The following is a 26,758-nucleotide window of genomic DNA, read 5'->3' on the forward strand; positions in this document are numbered from 1 at the left end:
GGTAGTTGCAGGTCAGATCAGTGTTCGGTGTGTACATGTAGCTGATCATGGAAATGTTGCTTGCATTTGGTCCAGGCAGCAAACTGATGGCAGCAGAGCATGGACTTGGCAGTCAGACTGCCTGGTTCAGTTCTGGGCTGTGGTATTTATTGGATCTCTGGCGTCATTCAAGTCATTTAACCTTTCTGTATCTCACTTCCCTCCTCAGTACAATGGACCTAATAATAATGCTTACCTTATAGGGTGCTTATGAGGATTTTAAGAGACAATACCAGTATAGTGTTTGTAACAATGCCTGGCACCTGGGGACATAATAATAATAATTATTATTATTATCATGATGCCCTTTTTGTATAAATTTATTTTTTCCTGAAGGTATTATTTGGATCTTTTTTTCATTAACTTAATTTTTATTGTACTTATCACTAATTTTTTAGACAGAATTGTGAAATCCTTCTCAAAATGGTCAGCCACATGTGGTGATAGGTCAAGTTCTATTTGTTCTTCCTTGTAGACATCTGTCTAGGAAACTTCCATATTCCTGTTCCAGGCTGAAATGGTTTCTCCTCAGGCCGACCGAGAAACAGTTATTCCAGGTCATTTTCTTGGGATTCCTTTTACTATTTTCCTCTTTGGGTCCTTCATTTCCTGGATCTCAAGCATCTTAATACATGTTACCGTCTTTATGTTGATGGAGCACATCCTTTAATAGCCCCCGAAAACAGGATAGGAGGTAAAACTTTTAAGACCTTGAATGTCTGAAAATATATTTGTTCTGTTGTCTACTTTAAGTTGCCTGGGCAGACAATTCGATGTGGAAGCTGTATTCCCTCATATTTCTGAAGATTTTGCTTTACTGTCTTCTGGCTTCCACGGTTGAGAAGTTTTTATTAAGATTTTGTTCCTATTCCTAATGCTTCCTATGCGATCTGTTTGTCTCTCTTTGCATGTTTTTTCCCTTCTGTTTTCGGAATCATCTTGATTTTTTCCTGACTTCTTTTATGTCTGTTTTGAACAAATATGACTCATGCCTAGAATCAGAAAGCGTCTGTATTTTGCTTTTTGCTGTCCTTTTGCAATGAACTCAATGGGGAACGTTTTCTCCTCTCTCCTAAATAAAACTCAGGCTGCCCCATGTCTCTTCTGATTACTCTTTTATTTCCTCTTAAAATGTTTTAATTAAATCTATTAGGCTTAAAATGTTTAAATTAAATTTATTATGTAATAAAAGTCCATAAGTTTCGAGTCAAAGATTCTGTAACACGTTATCTGTATAACGCTTTGTGTGTGCTCACCACCCGATTCCAGTGTCCTTCTGTCACCACATATTCGACCCCCTTCACCCTCCCTCCACCGCTTCCCTCTGGTGACCACAATGCTGTTATCTGTGTCTATGAGGTTTTTTGCTTGTTTTTCTTGTTGTTCTTTTGTTGCTTCCTGTTTTATATCCCACATATGAGTAATATCATATAGGTTTTGACATTTTACATCTGATTACTCTTAATAAGCAGTTCTAAATAGAAAACCAATTCAAACATAAAGCCAAGTCCTTAGATAATTCAGTCTGTGCAATAGCTAAAGCTTACAACTTATTTAAAGTGATAGTGACTCTCTCCTCTGGTGGGCCTTTGAGCTGCAGGAGGTTATTGCCTTTCATCTGTCCTTTCCTGCCTTTGACATTTACCACACTTACCCCTATTGCTAATCTATTAAAATGTCTTAATTAAATTTATTGGGGTGACATTTGTTAATAAAATTTTAGAAATTTCAAGCCCACAATTCTATAACATGGATACATCATCTGCATTGTGTTCTCGCCACCCAAAGTCTAGTCTTCCATCACCACATATTTGACCCCCTTCACTCTTCCTCCACCCTTTCCCCCTGGTGACCACAATGCTGTTATCTGTGGCCACGAGGTTTCGTGTCTGTTTTTCTTTCTTTTTTATTGTTGTTCAAGTACAATTGTCTCCATTTTCCAGCCACCACTTTCCCCCATCCCACCCACCCCCTCCTCCTACCCTCAGTCCTACCTCCCTTTGGCTTTGTCCACGAGTCCTTTATACATGTTCCTTGATGACCCTTCCCCGTCTTTCCCCTGATCTCACCTATAAGTGGAACCTCATCAGCAAAAGAAACAAGTGAGCCAGATAGAACCAGAGACATGGTTTTTCTTGTTTGTTCTTTCGTTGCTTTCTGTTTTATATCCCATGTATGAGTGAAATTGTATAGTTCTTTTCAATTTGACGTTTTTGGCTTAGCCTACTGCTCTTGATATTTGATCTCTTCAGAGATGAAACAGAGGTGGACAGAGATGAGACTAAAGGGCAGGAGAATTCTAATTTGTCTAGTACTGTTATACATTTTCTTTGTGCTATATGGGCCTGGCAGATGTTTAACTCTGCCTTTTATTCCCCATGGATTCTTTTGTGGGGTTAGTACAGGCCCAGCTGTAAACTCTTAATTCCCCTTCACATGTCTTGGCTGGTTCTTCTCCCCTTGGCACATTTCTTTGAGGATCCATTTCACACTGATTCTTTATTGCAGTGCTGACATTGTTAGCTCCTAGTGATTTCTTAGAAGCAATTGATTATAGCAGTTCCAGATCATCTCTTTAACTCACATTTGCATATACAGATCACAGGAAACCTGTACCTTTCTCTTGCAGTTAGTGGGATTGATTCCCTCTTCAACTATCGTAGGCCCCTTCAACCAGACTCTCACCTATGGACTTTTTCCAGGGATGAGCCAAATACCATCAGTGGTATCCCACCAGTGGCAGGGGACGTATACCCAGCTCTCTGAGTAGTCCTGTTGAAGTCCCTCTCTTGATTTGAGATTAGCAAGAGCCATGCCTCCTCCCTCTTGTTGGGGGTGAGGCAGGGTGGTGGATCACCCATGGCACAGTTTTCTTCAAAGAAATCCCTCTCTCAATTTCTCTTTTTCTTTACCTGTTTTGTGTCCTCCATATGCCTGAGGAGTTCAAGAATTGTGACAATAGTCCATGGCTATCTACTTTGAGGGATGTCTTGCAGCTTAATTCGGAATTTGATATCTATGACATCTCAATGCCTTACATCTTGTTATATTGTTCTTTGTAAAGTGCTGCTGGTCTCTGCTTGCCCATTTCCTACTTAAGAATGAGACACTAAAATGCTAATTGGAATATAGGCAGAACGCGTGAACAGGGAGACTCAATTCTGTGGTACCTAGGTGGCGTGCTCTAGTCATTTTTCTGGATGACTCCTAAATACTAATATTTTAGGTCATTGATCTTGAGTCAGTTCTACCCAAAAGATGTTCTTTCTGCCAGCATTATGAGAGTTTTAAAAAGCAATTGGAAGCTGGGTTTTCACCATTCAGAATGCCAGCTTTTATCTAATTCCCATTTTCCAGTGGAAAGCTTGACTTCTTCTCTCATACTGCCCAGTGTCCCTTCCCTGATCATTGAGACTCTCTGGTTTGATATTTCCAGAATTAATCATTGCATCTTTGGTAGGGTGAGGAATCTGATCTCACAGCTCCTCAAACTTGCAAACAATCCTGTTTGCAGCCTAGAAGGCTATTTTATGCATTCAGTTCTTGAGCCCCTCTGATGTGATGGAGCTCCAGATGGCTTGGGTTTTATTGGCACCTCTCTCTGGAGATGTAGGTTTCAGTGTTCTTATTTTTGCCAAGCTAGTTGTCACACTTATAACTACTTTGAATTTTTGAAAAAATTTGTAATATCTCATTTGCGGGGTCTCTTTTCTTTTTCTCCTTTTTGTTATGTATGGGTCTTTTTAGTTCAGGTGATTCTTTAACTGTCACGTCAGTGATGTTTCGAGAGGAAGTGAAGGTAATCCCATGTGTCTTGCTCTCACCAACACAGACCGTCCTAATGCCAGGCCTGTGATTATGTAAACTTCTAACTACCATTCATTTAATCCCTACCACGACTGTGTGAGACTGATTTTATTCCACATTTTACCTAGTTATAGATGAAAGCACTGAACCTCAGGGAGGAAAAGTGGTTTGTTTAAATTCATACAATGGGAAAGTCAAAGAGTTGGAATTTAATTTAAGGTCTTATTTTTGCAAGTTTCATGTGTCTTTTTTCTACAACATTATAACTATCTCTTGATGGAGACTCAATTCTTCTCCTATCACCAGATCTTTTTATTTTCTTGGCCCCAACACGATACATTTTATTTGAAGATAGACCTGGATGGAATAGCGCTGATGTCATCTACCAGCAAAATGCTTCGCAGTAATTCGCATGTTCACTGAAGCTTGTTTAATGCTTTTCCCAAATCATTAGGTCTTTCCTTTCTAGATTGCACTTTTGTTAAGCAGTGTTTTTTTCATTTAGATTTCATCTAAAGTATATTGAAACGTATTGTGGTAAATTTGTACTGTACTGGTAGCCATGGAAGTCTGAGGATTAGTTGAGTAGAACAGTCAGCAAATAAACACTGCCCAGGGACACTTATGACACAGAAGTTGCCTGAGAACAGAACAACTGAATACAGACACATGTCAAGAAGACATATAAGTTACATACAAAAGAAAAATGTCCTATCCATAGGATGACCAGGAAGCACCCCCACTCTTGTCTTGAGCCTCTTCTAAACAGATGAGACACATTGGGTCATTTATAACTTTACGTAAATATGGAGCCATACCTAAGATATATTGATGTAGACAACTGATACAAAAGGCCATTTACTAATGAGAAGCTCCTCTTGGGTAGTATTTTTCTTTTTATCCTTGGCTTTCTGTAAGTGTGTTTCCTGCCATACAATTAATCCATTAATTAAGTGGCATCTTGCCTTACCCCAAGTCACATAGTCACACACAGAGCTTCCGTAATGACAGCTAAACCATTGAGCCTCCTGGGAAATTGAATACATCTGCATTTTTGTTCCACTTCAGGGAATTCCACTCTAAGGCTCAAGTTTCTAAGCACTTCAGGCCTTAACAGCCACCCTTTGGGACTGGGTCCTCATTGCCTGCCTTTCTTTTTAATTGTTCATTATCCAGGCCATGCAGGTGCTCCCTAATTTCCCCTGGCTAAGAGCCTTGTCCTCTCTCTTGGTGGCACTTTTAATTGTTAGTGTTTCTCATCCTTCCTCCAGAGGTAATTGGCCCCAGAGAGAGCCTCCAGGAAAGTAAGTGCTGAAACTTTCTCAATTTATTGGATACCAACTGCAGGGGTATCACAGCAAGTTTGGCTTGATTGCTTTTGAGTCCTCTCCCGAGACTCACCTGAGTTCAAACAGAGACTGTTATTTCCCTGCTATGTCATTCTTATGACCAGCTACCCTACAAAATGCCTGGATGAAGGTCATCCCTAGGCCAGTTGGCACGTCTGTAGTGCCAACTTGTAGTTTCCTCAAGTAACACTGACTTACGGGCAAGCTCGTTTTTAGGTCATTTACATCACCTGAGGACTTGTCAAAAATGCAAATGCTCAGGCCCCATCCCAGACCTATTGAATCAGAAACTCTGTGGGTAGGGCCCGGCCAGTAATTTGCATTTTGATAAACTCTCCAGGTGATGGATGCCCACGAACATTTAAGAAATATTGGGCCACACAAAAGCAAGAAAGAGAGTTGTGCATTTTGGTTTGTTTTCCTTAAATACTAGGTCTTCCCACAGTCTGTTGTACTGATCAAACTCTAGAAATTCTTTGATAAAGTAAAAAAGTAAGCTTGTCCTATGTCTCAGGGAGGAGAACACAGGACAGCTTATAAAATTATTAGTTTAGACTGCTGGATTTGTAGGCCTCAGAAATCTGTTCTGCTACCTGCTTTTCCAGGACAGCACAGTTGCACAAGACAAGGCATATCCAATAGTGATGGGGCATCATGGAAAGACCACAGATACCTGATTTGGGTCCCAATCCCTGGCTGCTGCCATTGCTTCTCCCAACCTCCAACCACCTTAAAAAAAATCTGCCTGCTACTATCAAAGTAAATTTCTAGAAATGATGTTCTTGGTGAACTGCTTTCTGATCCACTGAGCATGTAGTAGGTGCAGGCAGAGCTTTCATATTTACAAAGCTGTTCACTTATGATATTTGGACTCAGCCAATACTATCAGGTCCCACGGAGAGGTCAAGGTCAGGATGCATTAAGATTTCTTTGTAGTTCTTTTTGTCTTTAGAACACATCCAGTAGGATTGTACAGTCAAAATACTGTGTGTTAAAGGCAGTAGAATGAATCATTGCCTTTCTTTGGTCCTATCACCAATTTGATATGTAGTTAATTTATTTCAACTTAATTCAATTTTTAAGAATATATTCTAGGGCCATGGCTGGCATAGCTCAGTGGATTGAGCACGGGCCTGTGAACCAGAGTATCACGGTTCGATTCCCAGTCAGGGCACATGCCTAGGTTGCAGGCCAGTTCCCAGCAGGGGACGCATAAGAGGCAACCACACATTGATATTTCTCTCCCACTCTTTCTCCTTCCTTGCCCCTCTCTAGAAAAATAAATAAATAAAATATTTTTTAAAAGAATATATTTTATATAACAATAACTGATGCCGTATATTTATTTAGGGACCTTTATATTCACTATATTTCTCTGAGGTATAATTAGCAAATATTTTCCTCAGTTTCTCCTTTTCTTGACTTTGTTTAAGGTGTTTTTTGGTCATGGGTAGGTCATTAATATTTTTAATGTAGCTAAATTTATTAATCTTTAACTTCCTTTTGAAATTTGAGCCATTTTATGACAGTTCTCATTTCATTCCCAGATTAAAGGAAAACCCATCTATTTTTTGAAAATTATTTTATTGTCATTCAATTATAGTTGTCTGTTTAACCCATCCACTTTTAATTCAAGTATTTGTATGATTTGAATTATTACATTTAGATCTGGCATTTGGAGATAATTATTTCATAGTACTTTATTTTAAAATATTAGGCAGTTATTTTTCCCCAAGTGCTATTTTAGCTACTGGAAATACAATGTGACAAGACCAACAAAATCTAGTTTCTCTCCAAGCTCATGTTATTTCAGATATCGACATTTCAGATAATGTTGTGATTTCAGATGATGGCAAATGCTATAAAGTCAATGAAAAAGATGAAGTGATAGATATAGGCTGGAGAGATGCCTCTCCAATAAGATGATTTTTCTTTTAGCTGATTAATGAATGCCAAGATGAAGCCAGCCATATCAAGGCCAACAGACTAGTTAGCACTTAAGGCAACGAGGAGGAATAATCTTTAACACTGCCAGGTGCTCCCTATGAACCAGGCACGATGCTAAAACACTTTACTCGCGTTATCCATGTACTTCTTGTAACAACCCTTTGAGGTAGGCATTTATTCCTAGCCCCATTTGAATATGAGGACCCTGAGTCTGGACGAGTTCCCCACCTCTGACTTGGCTTAAGGTCTCAATGTGCAACAGTGAACCCTTGATTTTCTCCCTGCAGGCTTTCACGAGAAGGACAAGAAGCCATACTGCCGAAAGGATTTCTTAGCCATGTTCTCACCCAAGTGCGGTGGCTGCAACCGCCCAGTGTTGGAAAACTACCTGTCAGCCATGGACAATGTCTGGCATCCAGAGTGCTTTGTTTGTGGGGTCTGTACACTCAGTCATTTTTTGAATTTAGGGAAGTCAGGGGTTCTCCTCTCCGAGAAGCAGAGCTGCTCAGAGGGTTCACAGCTTGGGATGAGGCACTGGTGTGGGCTTCCAAAAGAAGACACAAACTTGAGCATTTGTTGTGGGCATTTGCTTGTTTGTGTTGCAAGTGGGCCATATTCTCTCCTCTGTTTGTCAAAGACCCACATGAATTCCTGCTGCTGGCAGGTAACTGGCAGGAATCTCTAGCCTGAAAGTTTTACTCTACTGAGGTTTTATCTTCTTGACATCTGCATTCCTTCCCTTTCTCTTCTCTCCACCCCCAGGACTGCTTCAGCAGTTTCTCTACCGGCTCCTTCTTTGAGCTGGATGGACGACCCTTCTGTGAGCTCCATTACCATCATCGCCGAGGGACGCTCTGCTACGGATGTGGGCAGCCCATCACCGGCCGCTGCATCAGTGCCATGGGCCACAAGTTCCATCCCGAGCACTTCGTGTGTGCTTTCTGCCTGACTCAGCTGTCACAGGGAATCTTCAGGGAACAGAGTGACAAGATCTATTGTAAACCCTGCTTTGAAAAGCTCTTCTCACTGTAATCTTGGCTGACCCACAGACCCTTCAGATTAGCTATAAAATTTAAACCAAGAGAGGAAAGAGTACGTTGGTTCTTACTGACCTTCTGCTCAATGAACATATAGAGAAAGTAAAGGTGATGAACAAAGAAGGGGATGCCTAAATGTCACATGACTAGGCATATGGCCTTAAGTTTCAGATTTCTGGTCTTCGTTCTTTTTAATTGGGGACTTGGATTTATATCCGGGCCCTGCTGTCTAGCACCTATACACCTCATGCACATGATCATTTCACAACTGCTTTTCTCACATTTCTCCACTTTTCTCACATTTCTCACATTTCACTCCTCTGATGTCCCAGCTCACATCTTCTCTCCTTTGGCCTTTTCAAGCTTCCCGTAGTTCACTGTGACTCAGTTTCCCACAGTCACAGCTGTGGACTTTATCCTTGCTGTGAGGAACTGGGGTACCATTCTTAAGCTCCTTGCACTTCCCTTGGGTGTATTTCTCTTTTTCAGAAGGAAGTAGATTTTAACTGGACAACTTTGAGTGCTGACATAATTGCTAATTAAAGTGGCTTCTGTTTTAATGACTCGGTGTTATATAGTTTGGTAGATAAACCTTCTGCTTTTTATATTAGCATACTAGGCACTTTGTGCGGTTAAATGTGTTTCATACATCTCATGTAATTCCATACAATTAGCACTTTTTTCACCAAACGAAACTAAAAAGAGGGACTTCTATTCACTAACTTTTTAAAGTTAATGTGGGCCTGCCCATAACATTTATTTTACTTTACATTTTTGCACTTAGATAAATGAATCATTTGCAAAGATGGCAAAGCTTCTTAAAATACTTTTCATCACTTCGTTACTGAAACAGGAAAACTGGATCTCCATTAGGAACTTGCAAATCCGTATTTGCATGTGTATGCGTATCTCCAAACTCATCAAATTGCATGTACTAAATATGCCCAGATTTCTTGTATATCAACCATATACCAATAAAGCTGTTGTCTGAAAATGAAAACGCATCCTCCTCAACTTCACAGGCATCTCATGAAGGCAAATGAGAAGGCTGTTCTTAGAATATCAGTGAAGAAAGAGGTTATAAAGAACCATTTGACCATTTTCCAGTCTGGATCAGGAAATCTGAGCACCAAATAAAAAATCTCCACTTAATTATTTGTTCCTCTGCAAAATATTTCAAGTGAAGTTGTAGTGAAGCTAGTTAGGGTATTAAGGAATCTGACCTGCTCACGTTGTACCTCAGGAAAGCTTCAGAAGGAGTCGGGCTTACTCAAAAGAGGGATTGATATAGAATGTACTATATCATTCTTCCCATGGTCTTAAAGGAAGTGTATGATTATTTGTTAAAAAATGAATTAAATGACTGAGGAAAACTCCTTAACTAAAGGTGTGTCTTAAGGACTGATTTGGTGTCTAGATTGGTATGGGCACAGAACTTCTTGGAGAACTGCTAGATTCAATGATTCTTATCAAGCTTTATTATATCTACCTGGGCTTTGTGGTGTGGTGCCTCTTCATATATATTTTCCACATGCACGCATTTGTTGGAATGCATGATAATGGTTGTAAAAGTTAAAAGGAAGTGATAACAGTTCATTCTATGAAATAGGAACTTCAAGTGTATCCAAGCTGTGTGGGAGGCCACACAGACAGGGAACCATCTGGCTTCATGTCCTGTTTGGTTGGCAGAGAATACCAGACTAAGCAAAATTTACGTTCAACTTCGAAACATCCTCTTATTGCATTTGACACTGTGATGTCATATGCAGGTGTTAGTATAGCAATGTCATGGTTGCCTTGGCAACTTGACAAACTGAACCTGAGGTTTTAGCCTTCAAGAAAGGATGTTTAAGTGCTAAAACTTTTTGTTAAGAATTACCTATTTTGAGATTTCAGTGGATCTAAATATTTTTAAACGTCAGAGAAATGCCAGAATTCATTAAAGTACAATTAAGAAGTGAAGACTTCCGCCAAGATGGATGCATAGGTGGATAAGCCGTGCCTTCTCACACAACCAAGTTTAGAGACAACTAAATATTAGCAACAGAAAACACAGCCAGAACACGGAAAATTGAACTTTTCGGAAGTCTTTTAACAACAAATTCTTCAGCCTGACCAGTAAGGGGCGACACCAGCAGCTGGTGGAGTGGGGTTGCACAGGAAAACTCGGTCAGATGGACTCAGGCGCGCAGAATCCAGGTGCAGGGTTGGACCTAGTGAGCAACCAAGCGAGCAACCGCAGGGGAAACAGCGAGGGAGCAGGGCTGTGGGTTGACTGTGGTCGCACATTTGTGCGCGGATAGACAAGCGAGGGAGTGGGCATTGGACCGAGACCCAGCCGGTCCCCACAGCAAGCGGCAGGGTGGGCGCCGCCATTTCCCTGCTCTGACCCCACCTCCACATACAGCGTCATAACCCAGCGACTCTGAGTGGCAGGCCCAGGTGAACCACCTAAGCCTCTGCTCCTCATCCAGCGGCCTGAAACAGCAGAGGGGGCCACCATTTCCCCGCTCTGACCACGCCCCCACATACAGCCTCACAACCCAGTGACCTGGGAGTCCAAGGCTCCGCTTCTCACACTTAAAGGGTGCGAACAGACCAAAAATGGCTCAAGAAGATCTGAAAGCCCCAGAGCCTATAAATCTAAGTGATGAAGAAATAGCAAAATTCTCAGACGCACAGTTTAAAACACTGGTCATCAGGATCCTCACAGAACTGGTTGATTATAGCCACAAATTAGACAAACATATGAAGGCAAAACTAATTGAAATGAATGGAATTGCACAGGAAACCAATAGCAATGAAAAGGAAACTGGGACTCAAATCAATGGAGTGGACCAGAAGAAAGCAAATAATGGCCAAACAGAAAAGAGTGAAGAAGCAAAAATTCAAAGAAATGAGGAGAGTCTCAGGAACCTCCAGGACATCTTTAAATGCTCCAACATCCGAATTATAGGGGTACCAGAAGGGGGAAAGGCACAGCCACCAGTGGAAAACTTATTTGAACAAATAATAAAGGAGAACTTCCCCAATCTGGCAAAGGAAATAGACTTCCAGGAAATCCAGGAAGCTCAGAGAGTACCAAAGAAGTTGGACCCAAGAAGGAACACACCAAGGCACATCATAATTACATTAGCCAAAATTAAAATGAAGGAGAGAATCCTAGAAGCAGCAAGAGCTAAGGGGACAGTCACCTACAAAGGAGTCCCCATCAGACTGTCAGCAGATTTCTCAAAGGAGACCTTACAGGCAAGAAGGGGCTGGAAAGAGATATTCCAAGTCATGAAATCCAAAGACCTACATCCAAGATTGCTCTATCCAGCAAAACTTTCTTTCTTTTTTTTTTTAAGATTTTATTTATTTATCTTTAGAGGGGAAGGGAAGGAGAGAAGGAGAGAAACATCAATGTATGGTTGCCTTTCATGCGTCCTCTGCTGGGAACTGGCCTGCAGGGAACCAGCCTGCAACCCAAGGCATGTGCCCTGACTGGGAATTGAACTGCAATTCTCTGGTTCGCAGACCTGTGCTTAATCCACTGAGCTATACCAGCCAGGGCCAAAACTTTCATTTAGAATGGAAGGACAGATAAAGTGCTTCTCAGATAAGATCAAATTCAAGGAGTTCATCATCACCAAGCCCTTATTATATGAAATGTTAAAGGGACTTATCGAAGAAAAAGAAGTTAAAGAAACATGAACAGTGAAAGGACAACAAACTCACAGTTATTAACAACCACACCTAAAACAAAAGCAAACTAAAAGGACAGCTAGATCAGGAGTGGAACCATAGAAATGAAGATCTCATGGAGGGTTAGCAACAGGGGAGTGGGAGGAGGAGAAGGGGGGAGAAGGTACAGAAAATAAGTAGCATAGACAGTAGATAGAAAATAGATGGGGGGGCAAAAATAGTATGGGAAATATAGAATCTAAAGAACTTGAGACACATGGACATAAACTAAAGGGGGGGTAATGGTGGGGACGGGGGGTAGGGTGGAGGGGAATGAAGGGGGGAATAGAACAACTGTAACAGCATAATCAATAAAAAAATTTAAAAAAAAGAAGTGAAGACTTTTTCTTCTCACAATAAACAGCAGTGGTTATACTTGTTCAAAACGAGATGATAGCCCTGGCTGGTGTAGCTCAGTGGATTGAGCTCGGGCTGGCAAACCAAAGGATCACGGTTCAATTCCCAATCAGGGCACCTGCTTGGGTTGCAGGCCAGTTCCCAGTGGGGGATGCATGAGAGGCAACCATACATTGATATTTCTCTCCCTATCTCCTTCACTTCCCCTCTAAAGATAAATAAATAAAATATTTTAAAAATTATTTAAAAAAAAACAAAAAGCCCCAAGATGATACCTTCAGGACTAGTGTTTTAGCCACAAAGAAGTAAAAAGAACTTGCAAGTAAAAAGTTCTTTTGGAAAAAATGCCCATAAATCCTATTGTTTAAACCCATCACCTGTTCATTCTTGATTCTGAGTAACTCCTAGATTTTACAAAAGTAAAACCTACTCTCAAAGACCAGGGCTTTCCCACCAGTGATAAATAGATAGAGCCACTGAGCCACACCAGCCAGGGCTGGCCATTAAATAATAAATTTTATTATTTAAAATAAGTATATAATCCCCCAAGTTGATTCTTTGGTAAAGATAATGTTTATTTTCCATACAAGTTCTAGCATGGACTTCTCTTCTGGTTGCAGGGTGGCTGCCAGCTATGTGCTCCCTTTTTCATGACCAGGAGAGGGAGAAAGAGTCCTTTCCTCCAGCTCAGCTAGAAAAGTCCTGAGATTCTCCTAACTGGGCCATCTTGGGCTACAACCACACTAGTGACTTTTGTGGGTGGAGAATGGAGTGCACAGCTTGGCTGTAGCCAAACCAGACCATTTCCAGAGTTAGGGGCAAGATTAAGTTCTCCAGAACACAAGGACTAGGTGGAGGAGACATGAATACTTAGAACAATCTGGGTATTGCTGAAAAAGAGGTAATGAATCTTGAGATTATATGACTCTGTGCTAAAAAAGATGTATATTAAAGTGTCTTCTGAGTTCCAAGGTAATATAGAAAGTAAGAAAGTAGATATTTCCAGTGCCCTGAGGGATCATGCCTAAGAACTCTACAGAGTCCAAAAGTAGGGGAGAGCCATGAATAATGGTGTTTAAGGAACAGGAGACACATATAAGTTTTTTGACTTCTCTGAACTAAGGGGGGAGATGCTGGAGAGTTGGGGAGTGAAGGGTGGAGGGGGGATAAAGGGGAAAAGTTGATTGATTATTGATTGATTGATATTTTATTGATTGCAGAGCATAATCAATAAAATATACTTAAAAAGAATAAGAGGCAGGGGTACTGGTCTTCCTTAGGCCCCAGGGTACAGCAGTAAGAAGCAGCAAAAGCAGCTTCAGCTCTGGCTGGTGTGGCTCAGTGGATTGAGTGCCGGCCTGCTATCCAAAGGGTCACTGGTTCAATTCCCAGTCAGGGCACCTGCCTGTGTTCCAGACCAGGTCCCCAGTAGGGGGTGCACAAGAGGCAACCGCACATTGATGTTTCTCTCCCTGTCTTTCTCTCTCCCTTCCTCTCTCTAAAAATAAATAAATAAAAAATTTTAAATTAAAAAAGCAACTTCAGTCTGGGAATCGGAAAAGCAAGCTCTTCCAGCCACAATAAGTGAGAAGGTACAACACCTTTTATTAGGGGCAAAAGTCTTAGGCATCAAGTCCTTAAGAGGGGCAGTGGTGGCAGCCACTGAAATATGGGACTGGAAAGCAACTGTCTCCTCCCACAGTACTGTGGAGGCTCTGTTACTAAGTAAAACTCACCATCGGGGCAGCATGTAGGTTCTGAGAACACAGAACTCAAAGGAGAACTGGAAATCCATTGGGGTCACTGGATGAGAAAGAAACAGATCTCAGGTAAGAGTTGGTGCTTGCCATTGCACTTGTATGACTTTGTCAGGAAGTTATACAAGTCAGGAAGTTATTTATTGTCAGGAAGCAGCAATGCCTAAATCTATTCTGTTAAAAAAGAGGCAGTTTATGTAGGAGGTTCCACCTCCCCATTGTACCTAAATTAATCAAACGTATGGTGCCTAAATTAATTTCCTGTGGGAAGATGGCTCCTAGTTGTGTTTAGGTTCATAGTCTGGACAATTGCATAGACTTCTTGGCATCTTAGTGAGAATAATCCGTCTTCCCTTTCTAGTTTGTATATCACCAAATCTCAGCAAAAGACTAGGAATGTTATTTTAGCCTGGGATAACTCCCCCAGTCCCTGAGGTCTCCCTGAGGGATACCTCAGATTTCAGGTGCTGATGGAACGATTTCTACAGCTGAGGAGGGGCACACTGAGAAATCAGAGGATTTTACTTCCTTTAAACTTTAACTTAAAGGAGGTGACACAATTTGATCTTGGACTTTACTGCCTTTGGACTTGGAAAAAAATAAAGCTGAGAAGTGCACCCCCACTCCATTTCACACCCTTGCTTGAGTCAATCATATTGGTAGTCATAGCCTATCAGGCTAGCTTCTCCACAAGGAACTGCATCTCTCCCCTGTTGGGGCCATGTGGTTATTTAAGGTGCGCTGACTTTACCCTCAGCTCCTGAATGGACATGAGTGTCAGTCCTGACCAGTGAGTGTATTTTGTTCTTCTGGGGCAAGGTGATTAGACCAGGGGTAGACTTATGACTCTAGCAAAACCAGTCAGATTACTCCCCAGGACCTTTGCTGAATGATTGGGAAAGAGGTCTTCTCATTCTGTTGGGATTCCATCTGTAGAATAATAAAAACCCATTGCTGCTGAGAAACATCTTTATCATCACTTAGGGGAGACTGTTTGAGAAAGAAGCCAACACAGAGGAAAGTACAGCTGAGTGATGATGAGGCAATGACTTCTTTATTTTGAGCCCCTCAGTCCTGCCACATGAGCATCTTACCCCCAGACTGGGAAGTTACCTTCGTAAATAAATTCTCCTTTTTGTTTAAATTGATTTGAGTTGGAAGTCTGTCACCAGTTAATTGAATAAGCACAATGGATATATTCTCTCTCTTACCAACTTGCAGTGTTGCAAAAGAATGAATAAGGGAATGAATGCATGAACTGAATAGCAGCACAGAATGTGCATGTTTCTCATGCATGTCACAATGAGAAACAAAGACAAAACTAGTACCTGTCATCCAAGCACTAACCAGGCCCAACCCTTCTTGGCTTCCGAGATAGATGAGATCGGGCATATTCAGGGTGGTATGACCATAGACAAAGGTAGTATCTGATCACTTCCAGTGCTTTTTACATTAGAGCACAATGAAACACTTTGTATTTTAAGTTTGAGGTATCCTGTGGATAGCTGATGCGTTTAGAATAAAAACTTCCTATTCCTGTCCAATTTGTTAGTAAAGTTGAGTAGTGTTTATTAATATTGCTAAGGGGGCAGGGTGCTGTCATCCTCTAAGATGCAAAAATGCATGTAAATTATAATATATATGCAGCTTTGTCTAGTGCTCACCCATGGAAAACTATTAAATCTTTAATGTTACTGTAATGTTGAAATGTTTATAGTAAGAAATAGTTTTAAAACATCTTTATGTCTTACTTGCAAACAAAAGAAAAAGAAAAAAATTATAAACCACAAAATAATCTGATTTATGTTTATCCTCAGAGTTGATCCTCGGAGAAAATTGGGTGTACAGGAGGGTCAAAGGAGAGAAAGAAGACAGTTCCAGTGATTCTGGGAGGAGATATCAGGGACACTTTTCAGTGTCAGGTTTCAGGTGATGAAATCATCTATCACTATGTCAGGTGATGCTTGGAAAATAAGACTTTCTCACTCCAGGTGTTTCTGCATTTTTCAGACGTGAATTAAATATTGGAGGCTTAAAAATAGAGTTTGAAGCTTAGAGGGAAGGCAAATTTTCTAGGGTAATGTGAAAATTTTGAAAGAAGAAAATAAGAGGGGAGAACATTATAAGCTACATAGAAGAACGTGTGAGTTGGCCAAGGTGAAACATCCAGAGCTTTTAGCCAAGGAGGAAGCGTGGGAAATGAGAAGGGTGACTTACGACACACTCTCCCAAGGAGAAGGAGGCCATCGTGTGTGCAGGGCATCTGTTACTCAGTTACTTCTGTTACACTACCCGCTTGGGGAAGCTATCACTTATCCTAGAGCGTTTCCTAGTTTGGAATTTTCCTTGAAGCAGACCCTGAGATGAAGATTTGCATGCAATAGTCTATTTATGTCTGGATGCACAGGTGGCTGAATGAGATGGCAAAGGGAAGCAGGCCAATTCCACACATATTCACAAACAGGTTAGTGCTGCGGCAAGTTGGAGCTCAGTATTCTTGAGGACCTCTGGAATTTATTGTAGGACACAGGGAATGTCAACCACCCCCTTCTCTGCCTCCTCTGGACTGCCCTATGCAATCTGGACATGCTTCTGTGTCCTAAGAAAGCCCCTACTGGAAGTCACAAGGGCCCGAAAGCATCGGTGTGCTCCTAGCAGTCAGTGCCAACAGATATGGGTGGGGAACGTACAGCACCTGCTGGGGACAGTGATGAAGGGGTCAGCATGTCAGAACATCTCCACTGGGAAGCTCTTCAGATCACTTATAATCACAATACTTTGAAAGTGTGGTAAGCCGTTTATTTGCAAATCTTTACAATTTTCCCAGCTCTATGGAGTTTAATGTATTTCATCTAGTGCCATAATTAATCATGGAGAGGACTGAGGAAAGGAGTGGGCAAAGATTATTATTTCCATTTTACATATAGAAAAAAAAGGTCCATTACATGAATAGACCAGGTCACTCGATTTTAGTGATAACATTAGAACCAGACCAAAGTTGGCCTGGTCTCTGCCTGGTGCACTTTTTGGAAAGGTTCTGTAACAATGATGTATAGCACATCTCAGAAATGTGGCCCACACAGTGAATTTTTAAAGGAAAAGTGAGGGTCCTAGGGTGGGACAGGGACCCCCTGCTGTAGCCTATGTTGTTTTGGGTGTAGGGACAAGAACAGCAGCCTTGGCACCAGACAAAACAAAATTCAAATGTGATTCTACCACCTACAGACTGTTCTGTAAACCTCTGTTGAGCTATTTATCTTCCCCAAACTTCAGTTTCTTAGTATGCTAATCATGGGTAATAATATTTCCCCTGTCAGCTTCTTGTGAGGATTAACCAAGATAAAAGTGAGAAAGGGTTTTATAAACTGCCAAGAACCATCCATGAAAGGCATTAGCAAAACAGTCCAAGAGATAAGTGGAGAAGTCAGGTTTGCTTCCATCTCTGGCATTTCCATGGAGACCGTGAAACTGTAGCAGGCTTGTAGTTGTCTTGGGATGATTTTAGAAATCTTTTTTAAGGCTCAGGATGAAAGCTGACGGAACTGAAAATGCTGGGAGATTAGGAGAAGAGCTTGAGTTTGAGCTCATAATCTTCCTTTGCAGCAACATATTGACAAAGTCCTGCTCAAGAGTGAATGATTTTCACGGCACAGGAAATCCATCCAGTGAGCTGCTTCCCACAGATAGAAAACAGCTAACTTTGGTTAACGGAGCAAAGCCACGGGGGTGGGGGGGGTGGGGAAGTTCAGGAAACTTCCAATGCAGTGATTTTTCACTGCCTATCAATGGCCTAACCATAATTCAAGGGAAATTCCCAAGAAAATGCTCCTCATCACTGTTACTTGTATTGTTTGCTAGGGCAGCCATCACAAAATACCACACTGGGGAGCTGAAACAACAGAAATGGATTTTCTCACAGTTCTGGAGGCTGAAGTCCAAGGCCAAGGAGTCACGGGGTTTGGTTTTTCCTGAAGTCTCTCTCTCTGGCTCACAGATGGCTGCTTTCTCATGTGTCCTCACATGGCCTTGCGCTCTGGGTCTCTCTCCTGTCTCTTCCCCTTATTGCAAGGACACCCGTCCTGTTGGATTAGGTCCTACCCCAGGACATCATTGAACCTTAATTATCCCTTTAAAAGTCCAATCTCTAAATACAGACACATTTTGGATTAAACCTTCACATACACAATTTTGTGGGGACATAATCCTCTCCAAAACTTAAAGAATTATAATCCAATTACTTAAAAGAATACACTGGCAAAGATACAATTCCACATCTGATCTCCAGCTGGGTGGTTTCACTCTTAACTAATCCCTAAGTCACCACATTTTATTATATATCCACAGGTGATAAAAATCCCAGAGCTACTGTTAGGCATGTAAATATACACCCCATCAAATATTTAATGTTATCGAGCTTGTGCAAAGAGAGATTGGTTTGGAGGCCGGCAACCTCAGTGTGTGTCTTCCTGTCTGTCTAGATGATGGCCAGCATTTCTGTCCTCATTTCCAGCACTTCCTTTCATGCAATGATTACAATTCTTTCACTCTGACCTTTTCTAGTTTGAAGTCTAATTTGGCAGCTGTTCATATTTTGATCACTTTACCCGTTACTATTATTTTATCTGGCGTTCTTCAAGTGTTTTTTTTTCATATTCTTCTCTGAAGGATGCAAATTCATTCTTCTCCAAAATAATCATTTTAAGTATATTTTATTGATTGTGCTATTATAGTTGTCCCAATTTTTTCTCCCTTTCCCCCCCCATCCTCCCAGTACTCCCCTTCCCTCCAGCAATCCCCACCCCTTAGTTCACGTCCATGGGTCATGCATATAAGTTCTTGGGCTTCTTCATTTCCTATACTATTCTCAACTTCCCCCTTCTATTTTGTACCTACTGATTATGCTTTTTAATCCTGGCACCTTTTCCCCCATTCTCCCCTTCCCTCTCTAGCTGATAACCCTCCAGATGATCTCCACACTTATGGTTCTGTTCCTATTTTGGTTGTTTGCTTACGTATTTAGTTAGTTCATCTTAAATTCAGTTATTTGTGCTCTCATGAAGAAATGAAGTGTGTTAACCTGCACCTCCACCTTGACCAGACATCCCCCCAGAAATATTCATTTTTTTTTAACACTAGTGGTCACAGACACTGTTTGCTGAGGAGTGATCTCTGGCTGTGTCTTGGTGAACATTATCTGTATAGATGATACTCATGTTGGCCTCTATGACCAACGATGTCTGCTTGTTGAGTAGTACATCCATTTTCTTCTAGTTAACACACTAAGTCATGTTTCATGCCTCTGTGTGGTCCAATTACACCCATGTACCTATGTATTTGAGTTGTAGTTGAGAGGTAAGGAAGGCTTTATGATGTGGGTCTGGACTTTAGGTGTGGGGTCCACCCCAGCTCTGTTGCTCACTAGTTCTGTTAACTTATGCAGCATCGTGAGGATTTTGATCTTTTGTTCATTCATTCAGTGAACATGAACACTTCTCTTGAAATGTTCTGTAAAAAAGAAAGGTACTCTAGAAAGATAGCTCTAAGGATAATCAGAGTGGAGAAGTTTTTTTGGATGTGTGTGTACTGAAAGGAAGAGAGTCACAGAGATGGAGATATTGGATACTTATGATGAAGATTAAGATAAATAAGAAGATTTAGGATGATAATTTTATTAAACCAGGTTCCAAAGAAGACAGATGACAGTGAGAGCTCAGGTGAGAGTGTTGCCCTTGGGAATGAGAATGGTTGTTCCGTTTTATATATGTAAATGAGCTGTGATACAGCTGATGGGTGCTGGCTTCCTTTGCAAAGGTGGGAGGGCCACGTATTTCAAAGCACCAGTCCAAACTGTTCCTTTTTATTTTTCACTAACAAATAAGCCCTCAAGGTTTACAAACCTAAAAACAGATAATTTTCCATTTCTGTTCCTTATGAGAAGCACATCATGATTAAAAAACAAACAAACAAACAAACAAAAATGACCACATCTGATGATTAGAAAGGCTAGTTTGGTGAGTTAAGGACAAATATTGTAAATTTCTCCTAAGTGAGCTCTTCAGGTGATTTGTCTGGGCCTAGTTTGATTTACTCAATAGAGAATCAGATGGGATTAACTGCAATTCAGTAGGACGGTACTGTCTACAGACAGTGTTGTAGGTTCCAGGAGAAAGCCTGAGATGATGAGACACAGCCTCTGTCCCCAAGGAGCTACAGTCTAGGAAAGGACACACGTTCAGTTCTAATGTGAGCTTGTCCACACAGGATCACTTCTCTCCTGCAATAGAGGTCAGGGTCATGAAAAGAGTAGGGACATGGACTGGGAGAAACAGCAGTGTAGGTTCCAGGAGAAACAAAAAGAGACAGAAAATGACAGAACTAAATATTATGAAGCAATTTGAAAGAGTGTTCAATAGAAGGACACATAGGTTTTTTCTGTAACCTCAGAAAAACTTCATGGTGGAGATAGTTTTAGTTTGTTTCTACGTAATGTCACTTCAAAAGGTTCAATTTTTTTTAAAAATCTGTGGCATTCTAACCTGAGGGAATAGCATGAAATAAGGCAAAAGGGAAAACACGCTTGGAATGGTATGTGGAGAAAGGAACTTATTTATTGAGGATCTGCGATGGGCCAAACACTGTGGGGGGTGCTTCTGGGTGTGTGTGGATTGAAAGTACGATCCTTAGTGATTATAAAGAAAAATAAAGCTGGAAAGGTTGGCTGGAGGTAGTTTGCTTTGATGTCAGACTGGAGAGGCTGCACATAATCTTGTAGGCGACAAGCAACTTGTCACAGTTTAAATACCACAGACTGAAGAGAGAATGGGGGCCAGCAGGAGGTATGACCATGCATGAGCTGAGGTTCCAAGCTTCCCATGCATACATACTCCATTGTCCTGGTATGGGTGGGAATTAGGGTCTTCCATGGGGTCATGAGAAAGCACTTCAAGGACCTACACATGGAGACTGTGGTGTGGCACGGTTTATTTGCATGGAGATGGAAGCTGTGCCCTGCGTTTCTGATGTCCCATCTCTGTCCATCTCACCACAGAAGAAGACCCATCTTGTCCTCAGTAGGGCCAGGATGAAGGCCACCACCTGGAGTTTGTACTCCATATTAAAGTGTAGTCCAGTCCAGCGTCCAGCTAACTTGGCGTGTGTTTCCAGCTGTAGCTCATTTCAGGCTTCCTCCCGGAGCCACACCTGTGGAGTTGGAGGTCCCTGGGAGCCATGGAGAGAAGACATGTGAACACATGGGGTGAATGTGGGTTACCCAGGAGAGACAGAGAGCTTCTTCATTCCCCTGGGATTCTATTAGCTTGGATTTGGCATGGGCCAGATGCTCTTTCAAAATGACCTATGAACTTCCCAAGCTTTCACATACTTTGGGTGGGTCCACCTCCCAACCAATCTCTTCTTTCTCCAGGCTAGACTGACAGGCCTCTTTGGTCCAGCACCTCCCCCTGCACCATGTTGACTTCTATTGCACACAGTCCTGCCTCCCCCTACTCCCACTTGGCAATCTGGTACCAGAGCAGGGGGAAGGGAGAATTGTTAATCCTCTTGGCAGGAAAATGCAGTAATCCCCTGGAGTGTGAAGCTGTAGCTTCCTGGCTAGCAAGCAGGATTATGTTCTTCATTTTATTAAGTTCAATGTCTAAGTCCCTTGGCTCCCCTTTTCAGGCTAAATACTGATGGTAACAGTCAGACTGGATTTTTCTTACAAAACAGAGATGCCAGGATAAGATTATCAATGATTTGAAGATGTCAAGTGCAAAGCGTGAAACCCAACCAGGGGGCCTTTTGAGCAGGAGGCCCTGTGTGACTATACTGGATGCACATCTGTGAAGCTGGCTCTGGAGTGATCTTTGAACATTGTTTCAACAGAATGAGGGAGGAAATAGTTGAGATCAGATTGCAGTGGATTGAGGACACAATGGGAGATGATGCATGCTGCTCTTGATAATTTTGAGGGTAGAAGGAGAGATACTCATATTATGGTGGGAGAAAGCCTTTTGAGGGTTTTGGGGAAGAAATGGGTAACAAGCATATTTGTGGGTAAATCTGGTAGGTGTGAGTAAAGAAAGATATAGAGAACAAGGACTAATTGCTATTGTAAGATCTCACAGAAGTACGTGTGGATAAGATCAATAGTGTATTGGAGGGGCAGGGAAAGAAGAGGGAGGCCCCTGAGACAAGAAGGTTGAGATGGATTTAAACGGAGAGGTTGAGGGGAAGTTAACATTAGCTCCAAACTGTAGTTTGGAAGCTCCAAATCTAGTAAAGGAGATGAGGATGTCATCCACAGAGAATGCAGATACCTGAATGGAGCTGAGGAGTCAACAGAAGTTTGGGAAATTCTGGGGAAGTTAATAAATAGAATTAAGTCAGGAGTCTTAGAGCCACAGGTTTCTATTATGCCACTAATCAGCTGTGTGGCTTTAGGCAGATCACTTCGCCTCAGTGAATCTCAGCTCATTTCTTGATCAAATTAGATATTTACAAAACAACACAATATTCATACAGTGCTATTATGAGTACTTTATATTTATTAGCTTAATTAAGTCTCAAAAAAAACCCTCTAATGACAAAGAGAGACACGGAGAAGCTAAGTGACTTGTATGTGCCTTCCAGGCACTAGAAGGGAGACCTGCATCTGAATGTATGCACCTGGCCCTGGGGACGGTACTTATCACCTCTGGGCTATGGTGTCTTGCGTTTCTTAACACTTAGTGATGTCTTAGGTCTTAAAAGGTGCTGACCTCCAAGGTGTCTAAAAATTAGCATTTTTAGACAGACTAGCAGCTTCTTGATTCCTGTTCTAAGTCCAAAGCATTTCTCCTCTGTGAACTTACCGGACAGTGTCTCGGAGAAAGACAAGCTCTCATTTTTCCCCTGCCACACCACCAGAAACAGCTCATGGCATGAAAGTCTCAAAATGACCGCTAGGTGGTAGCATTAACTCAAAGATGGATGGACAGATACCGACTTCTGGCCTTGAACTAACCGGAAAGTCAGAATTGGCCTCTCTCTTCTCCTTTCTTTATTTCTCTAAAACTTCAGTGTATACCTACTTGTAAAGTCACTATTTGATTTCATAAGAATCCAGATTAGTCAAGGGGGAAGTATTCTTCCAGCAATGAAGAGCCTTTGGAAGGGAAAAGAAAGAAGATAATTCAGTGCTATGAGGAACTGATGACGCTCTCGAGATTACCGACTGATTTAAGTTATCCTTTTAGTAAGTAACAGATTCTAAGCCATTGGCCCAAATTCAGACTGTTCCATGTTACCATGTTAATAGTCTCTATCCATAGGCTGTTTAATTTTTTTTAATGTAAAAATTAAATTTTTAAAATGTTAAATTTTAAAATTTATCACTGATAAATAGAAATACTAAATTATGTTATAGAGCCAGATGTTTTGGCTACATTGTCTCAGTAGTTAGGGCGTTGAAGCTACAGGTGAAGTTTTCTCTTTTTCCCCTACTTTCCCCTCCCCCTCCCAGTGCTCTTTCTCCTCTTTGGTTTTCTTCTATTTTTTTCTTCTTCTCCCTCCTTTCTCTCTCTTCCTCTCTTTAGTTTTTCCTTTGGTTGTGTTGATCCTCTACAAAGACAGGGAGGAAATCTAGTCTCTGGGGTCAGGATATTAGATGCTACAAAATTCCAAGTGTGGTACAAAAATATCCCTGGCTTCCTACCACCTAGCCTGCCACCTACTTGGTCTCTTCTCTTTTTCTTATTAAAAAAATAATGTATTCTAACAGGAAATTCTTCCATGAAAATAGTTTTATGAAAGAAAAAAAAGTAAATAAGCTCCGCTTTTGTAGCTGCCTTTAGTGAAACACGTGTTTGGGAGTCCCCATGGGACACAGGACCCTTTTCTGGATCTGGAGAGCACCCCATCTTTGCTGCTCGGAGACAGCAGGAGGAAGAGACACAGTGTGAAAGGACGGACCCTGAGTCAGACAGACTTGAGCGTCATCTCTTCACTTGCTGAACGACAACCTGTTCCAGGTTGCTCTGCTGTATGTACATGCTGCTCTAGTCCCAGAATCAGTCCTTTCTCCAAGGAGTCCTGGTTCTTTTTACGGAAAAATATTTTTAGGAACCAAGATCTGAGTGCTAGATCTTGGTTCCTAAAAACTTTTAGGAACCAGGATCTGAAAACCTTCTGCTGAGGTTTTCACATCTGTAAAACTGGAAATATAATACGCTGCTCATAGATGTGTGTGGGCGTTAAGTGCACGGACACACCTAACAAGGGCTGAAATGTAGACGGCACCTGATGTATGATAGTTCAGTGGAGGCTGAAACGGAATCTTTTGCTTTCTGTAAGCTCCGTGTTAAACTGAAGTTCATTTAAAACCAAGTTGATTGGGAAAATTTTTTCCGAAAATGTTTTGCTCCACAAACTCCTTGGAACTTGGGGCTCTTTAGTCAGAGAGGGGTTTAGGCAAAGTAGAGATTCTGACGTGTGTCATCTATATTTGGCATTTTTAAATTTCTCCACATTTTGTTTTAGAGCAAGAGCCAGATCCCAATAACTCACAGGAAGTCTTCTGTGGGCTGAGGTGGCGGGGGAGGGTTGGACCCTCCAGCCCCTTTGAAGGCATTTTTTGATGGGACTTGGTCATCAATCATTTTCACCTGAAGAATGGGTTTCCCCTGAGCCTTTGAGGCTCTTCCGTGATGTGATGTCATAATGTTTCATTCCCTCAGGAAAGAACCCCCTGATTTGCTTATTTGTTTGACTGTCACTGAACAAACCTTGGGTTGCCTTGGGGTTGAAACCCTAAGGATCTTCCCTCCAGGGGACCCCAAATCTTCATAGATGCCAGCCTCCCCCAACCCTGGCCCTCAGACCTCCCACACAGTTTGGTACTGTCCACTCAGGCTCCCAAACCAGCTGCAACAGCAGCTGAAATGCCTTTGTGCTTTTATCCCATGGCCTCAGGAAATCTTTTTGCTCTTTGAAATCTGAGGTCCTCGGAGACCAAACAGCTTTTCTTTTTCTTTTTCTTTTCCAGACTTCAAAAAGTCCAGTAGTTGAAGTCAGCTCTAAATTGAGATCTCACACTTCTCAAGGAACCAGGTATGTTTTCCCTGACCTTTTTAAAAAGCAGCATTCCTCACACTGTGGGTAGACATGATGGGTTTGACTAGGAGAGAAGGGCTCAGAAGTCAGGATAAAATGACTCAGTTCCATTTTCCCCCCTCTCCTCTGCCACATCTCATAAAAAATTGAGATACAGTGAGCCTCCCATAGGTCATTTCAGGTCACGTTTTCTTAAACAGAAAAGGATATACTCATTGCTAGACAGAATGGTTGCTATCAACTGGTGTTAATACAACCCAGGAACCAAGTTCATCTGATCAGCAACAGTTTAATAATAAGATAAGTAAATTAGTTTGTATCGAGTATCCTCCATTGACCACACAGTGACTTGATTTTTTTTCCCCATATTTGATCCTACTAATCCTCTATTGATGGAAACAAATGGACTTAATTGACTTTCTTGTAGTCCCATGGATAATAAGCATTAAGCCATTATTCTAATTCAACTGTTGGGCTTCTTGTCCATTCATTCATTTAACAAATATTTTTAAGCCTGCTCTGTGCCTGGTGCTAGTCCAGGCTGTGAATGATGCTGACTCACAAAATGGTGACAGACCTTGTCTCTTTTGTCACAGAATCTAGTCTAATAGTTTTCTGTTGAGAGGCTTCTTTGCACCTCCCCAAATGAGATGTGATTGCTGAGGGGTGAGATGGGAAATTCTTCAAACTTCTTTAGAAACTATTTTGATAGAACTTTTATTTCCATACTCTCTATCTTGGTGGCATAGACTTCTATAATCCCCTAAGATTTAATGTTTTCAGTTTTCAACGGTTTCTCATTTGTTATTAAATAAAGCATCATAATGTGTATTATCTTTAAATATTTAAAAAATGTCTTTGCTCTGTCAAGGCTCCCTGTGACATTTATTCTCAGACTGTGCAGCAAAGCTTGGCCTTGGCAGGATGTGGGTGGGAAGGAAACACGCCAGCAGCAGAAGCTGCAAGATTTGGGTGGGGGCTCTGCAACCCTTCAGGGATGGAGCTGAGCAAAAGAAGCCTTTCCTCTCTCTGCGTGATTCCAGATTTCTCTCTGCTGCTCTGGATCCAGACACATTTATTAACAGTGACTGCAGTACATAATGGAAAGAGTTGTCCATCAAGAGGACACAGACACTGCCTTGAATGTTAATTGCTGATGTATGAAGAGGGCAGGCTAGGGCAGTTCTACCTAGGAAGCGTGTGATAACTGCTAGCAATCAGACCTACAGCTTGGGTGAATGTGATCGGGTGGTCAGTATTAACCAAGGAAATTAACTGAACAAGCATTTGAGAAGGTGTTTAGAATAGAATTCAGAATCCATGACTTCCATTCTTGGAGTTTTCCCAGGTCATTGATTCCACCTTGTGTTGGAGAAGAGGTGGGTTTATGAGGCAGGAGGGTGAACATACTCTTTAGCTGAAGAGCCACAGTAGTGGGCAGCTAGTTTTCCCTTCTTGGACTCACCCACCAGTGAGCATCAATGCTAGGCTGGAACTCTAGACCTTGAACTCGCTACGTTATCTCACATAGATAGAAAACATGTTAAGTATGCTATAAAATATATTACACAAAATATGTAACTCACAGAATTGCTGTGACTACATGAAGAAGTGAAAACAGAGTTTTATGAACTCTAGAAGAGTGGTT

At 41.5% G+C, this 26,758-nt stretch overlaps 1 protein-coding gene across 2 annotated transcripts in view; it reads left to right on the forward strand.

Annotated features, from left to right (window-relative positions):
- Nucleotides 1-9,571, forward strand: part of LPXN (leupaxin) — a 34,668-nt gene extending 25,097 nt beyond the window's left edge. Inside the window, exons 8-9 of one of the 2 annotated variants that reach the window (XM_037158380.2) lie at nucleotides 7,430-7,578; nucleotides 7,905-9,563. In XM_037158380.2, coding sequence (XP_037014275.1) covers nucleotides 7,430-7,578; nucleotides 7,905-8,174 — 419 coding nt within the window. In that variant the 3' untranslated portion in view covers nucleotides 8,175-9,563. Of the gene's footprint in view, nucleotides 1-7,429; nucleotides 7,579-7,904 lie in introns of both variants that reach the window. The other variant, XM_037158381.2, reaches the window with a different exon arrangement.
- Nucleotides 9,572-26,758: the final 17,187 nt, after the last annotated feature.

The sequence above is a fragment of the Artibeus jamaicensis genome, unplaced genomic scaffold (assembly GCF_021234435.1).
Source record: "Artibeus jamaicensis isolate MK-2021 breed Jamaican fruit bat unplaced genomic scaffold, CSHL_Jam_final scaffold_614, whole genome shotgun sequence".
NCBI lineage: Eukaryota > Metazoa > Chordata > Mammalia > Chiroptera > Phyllostomidae > Artibeus > Artibeus jamaicensis.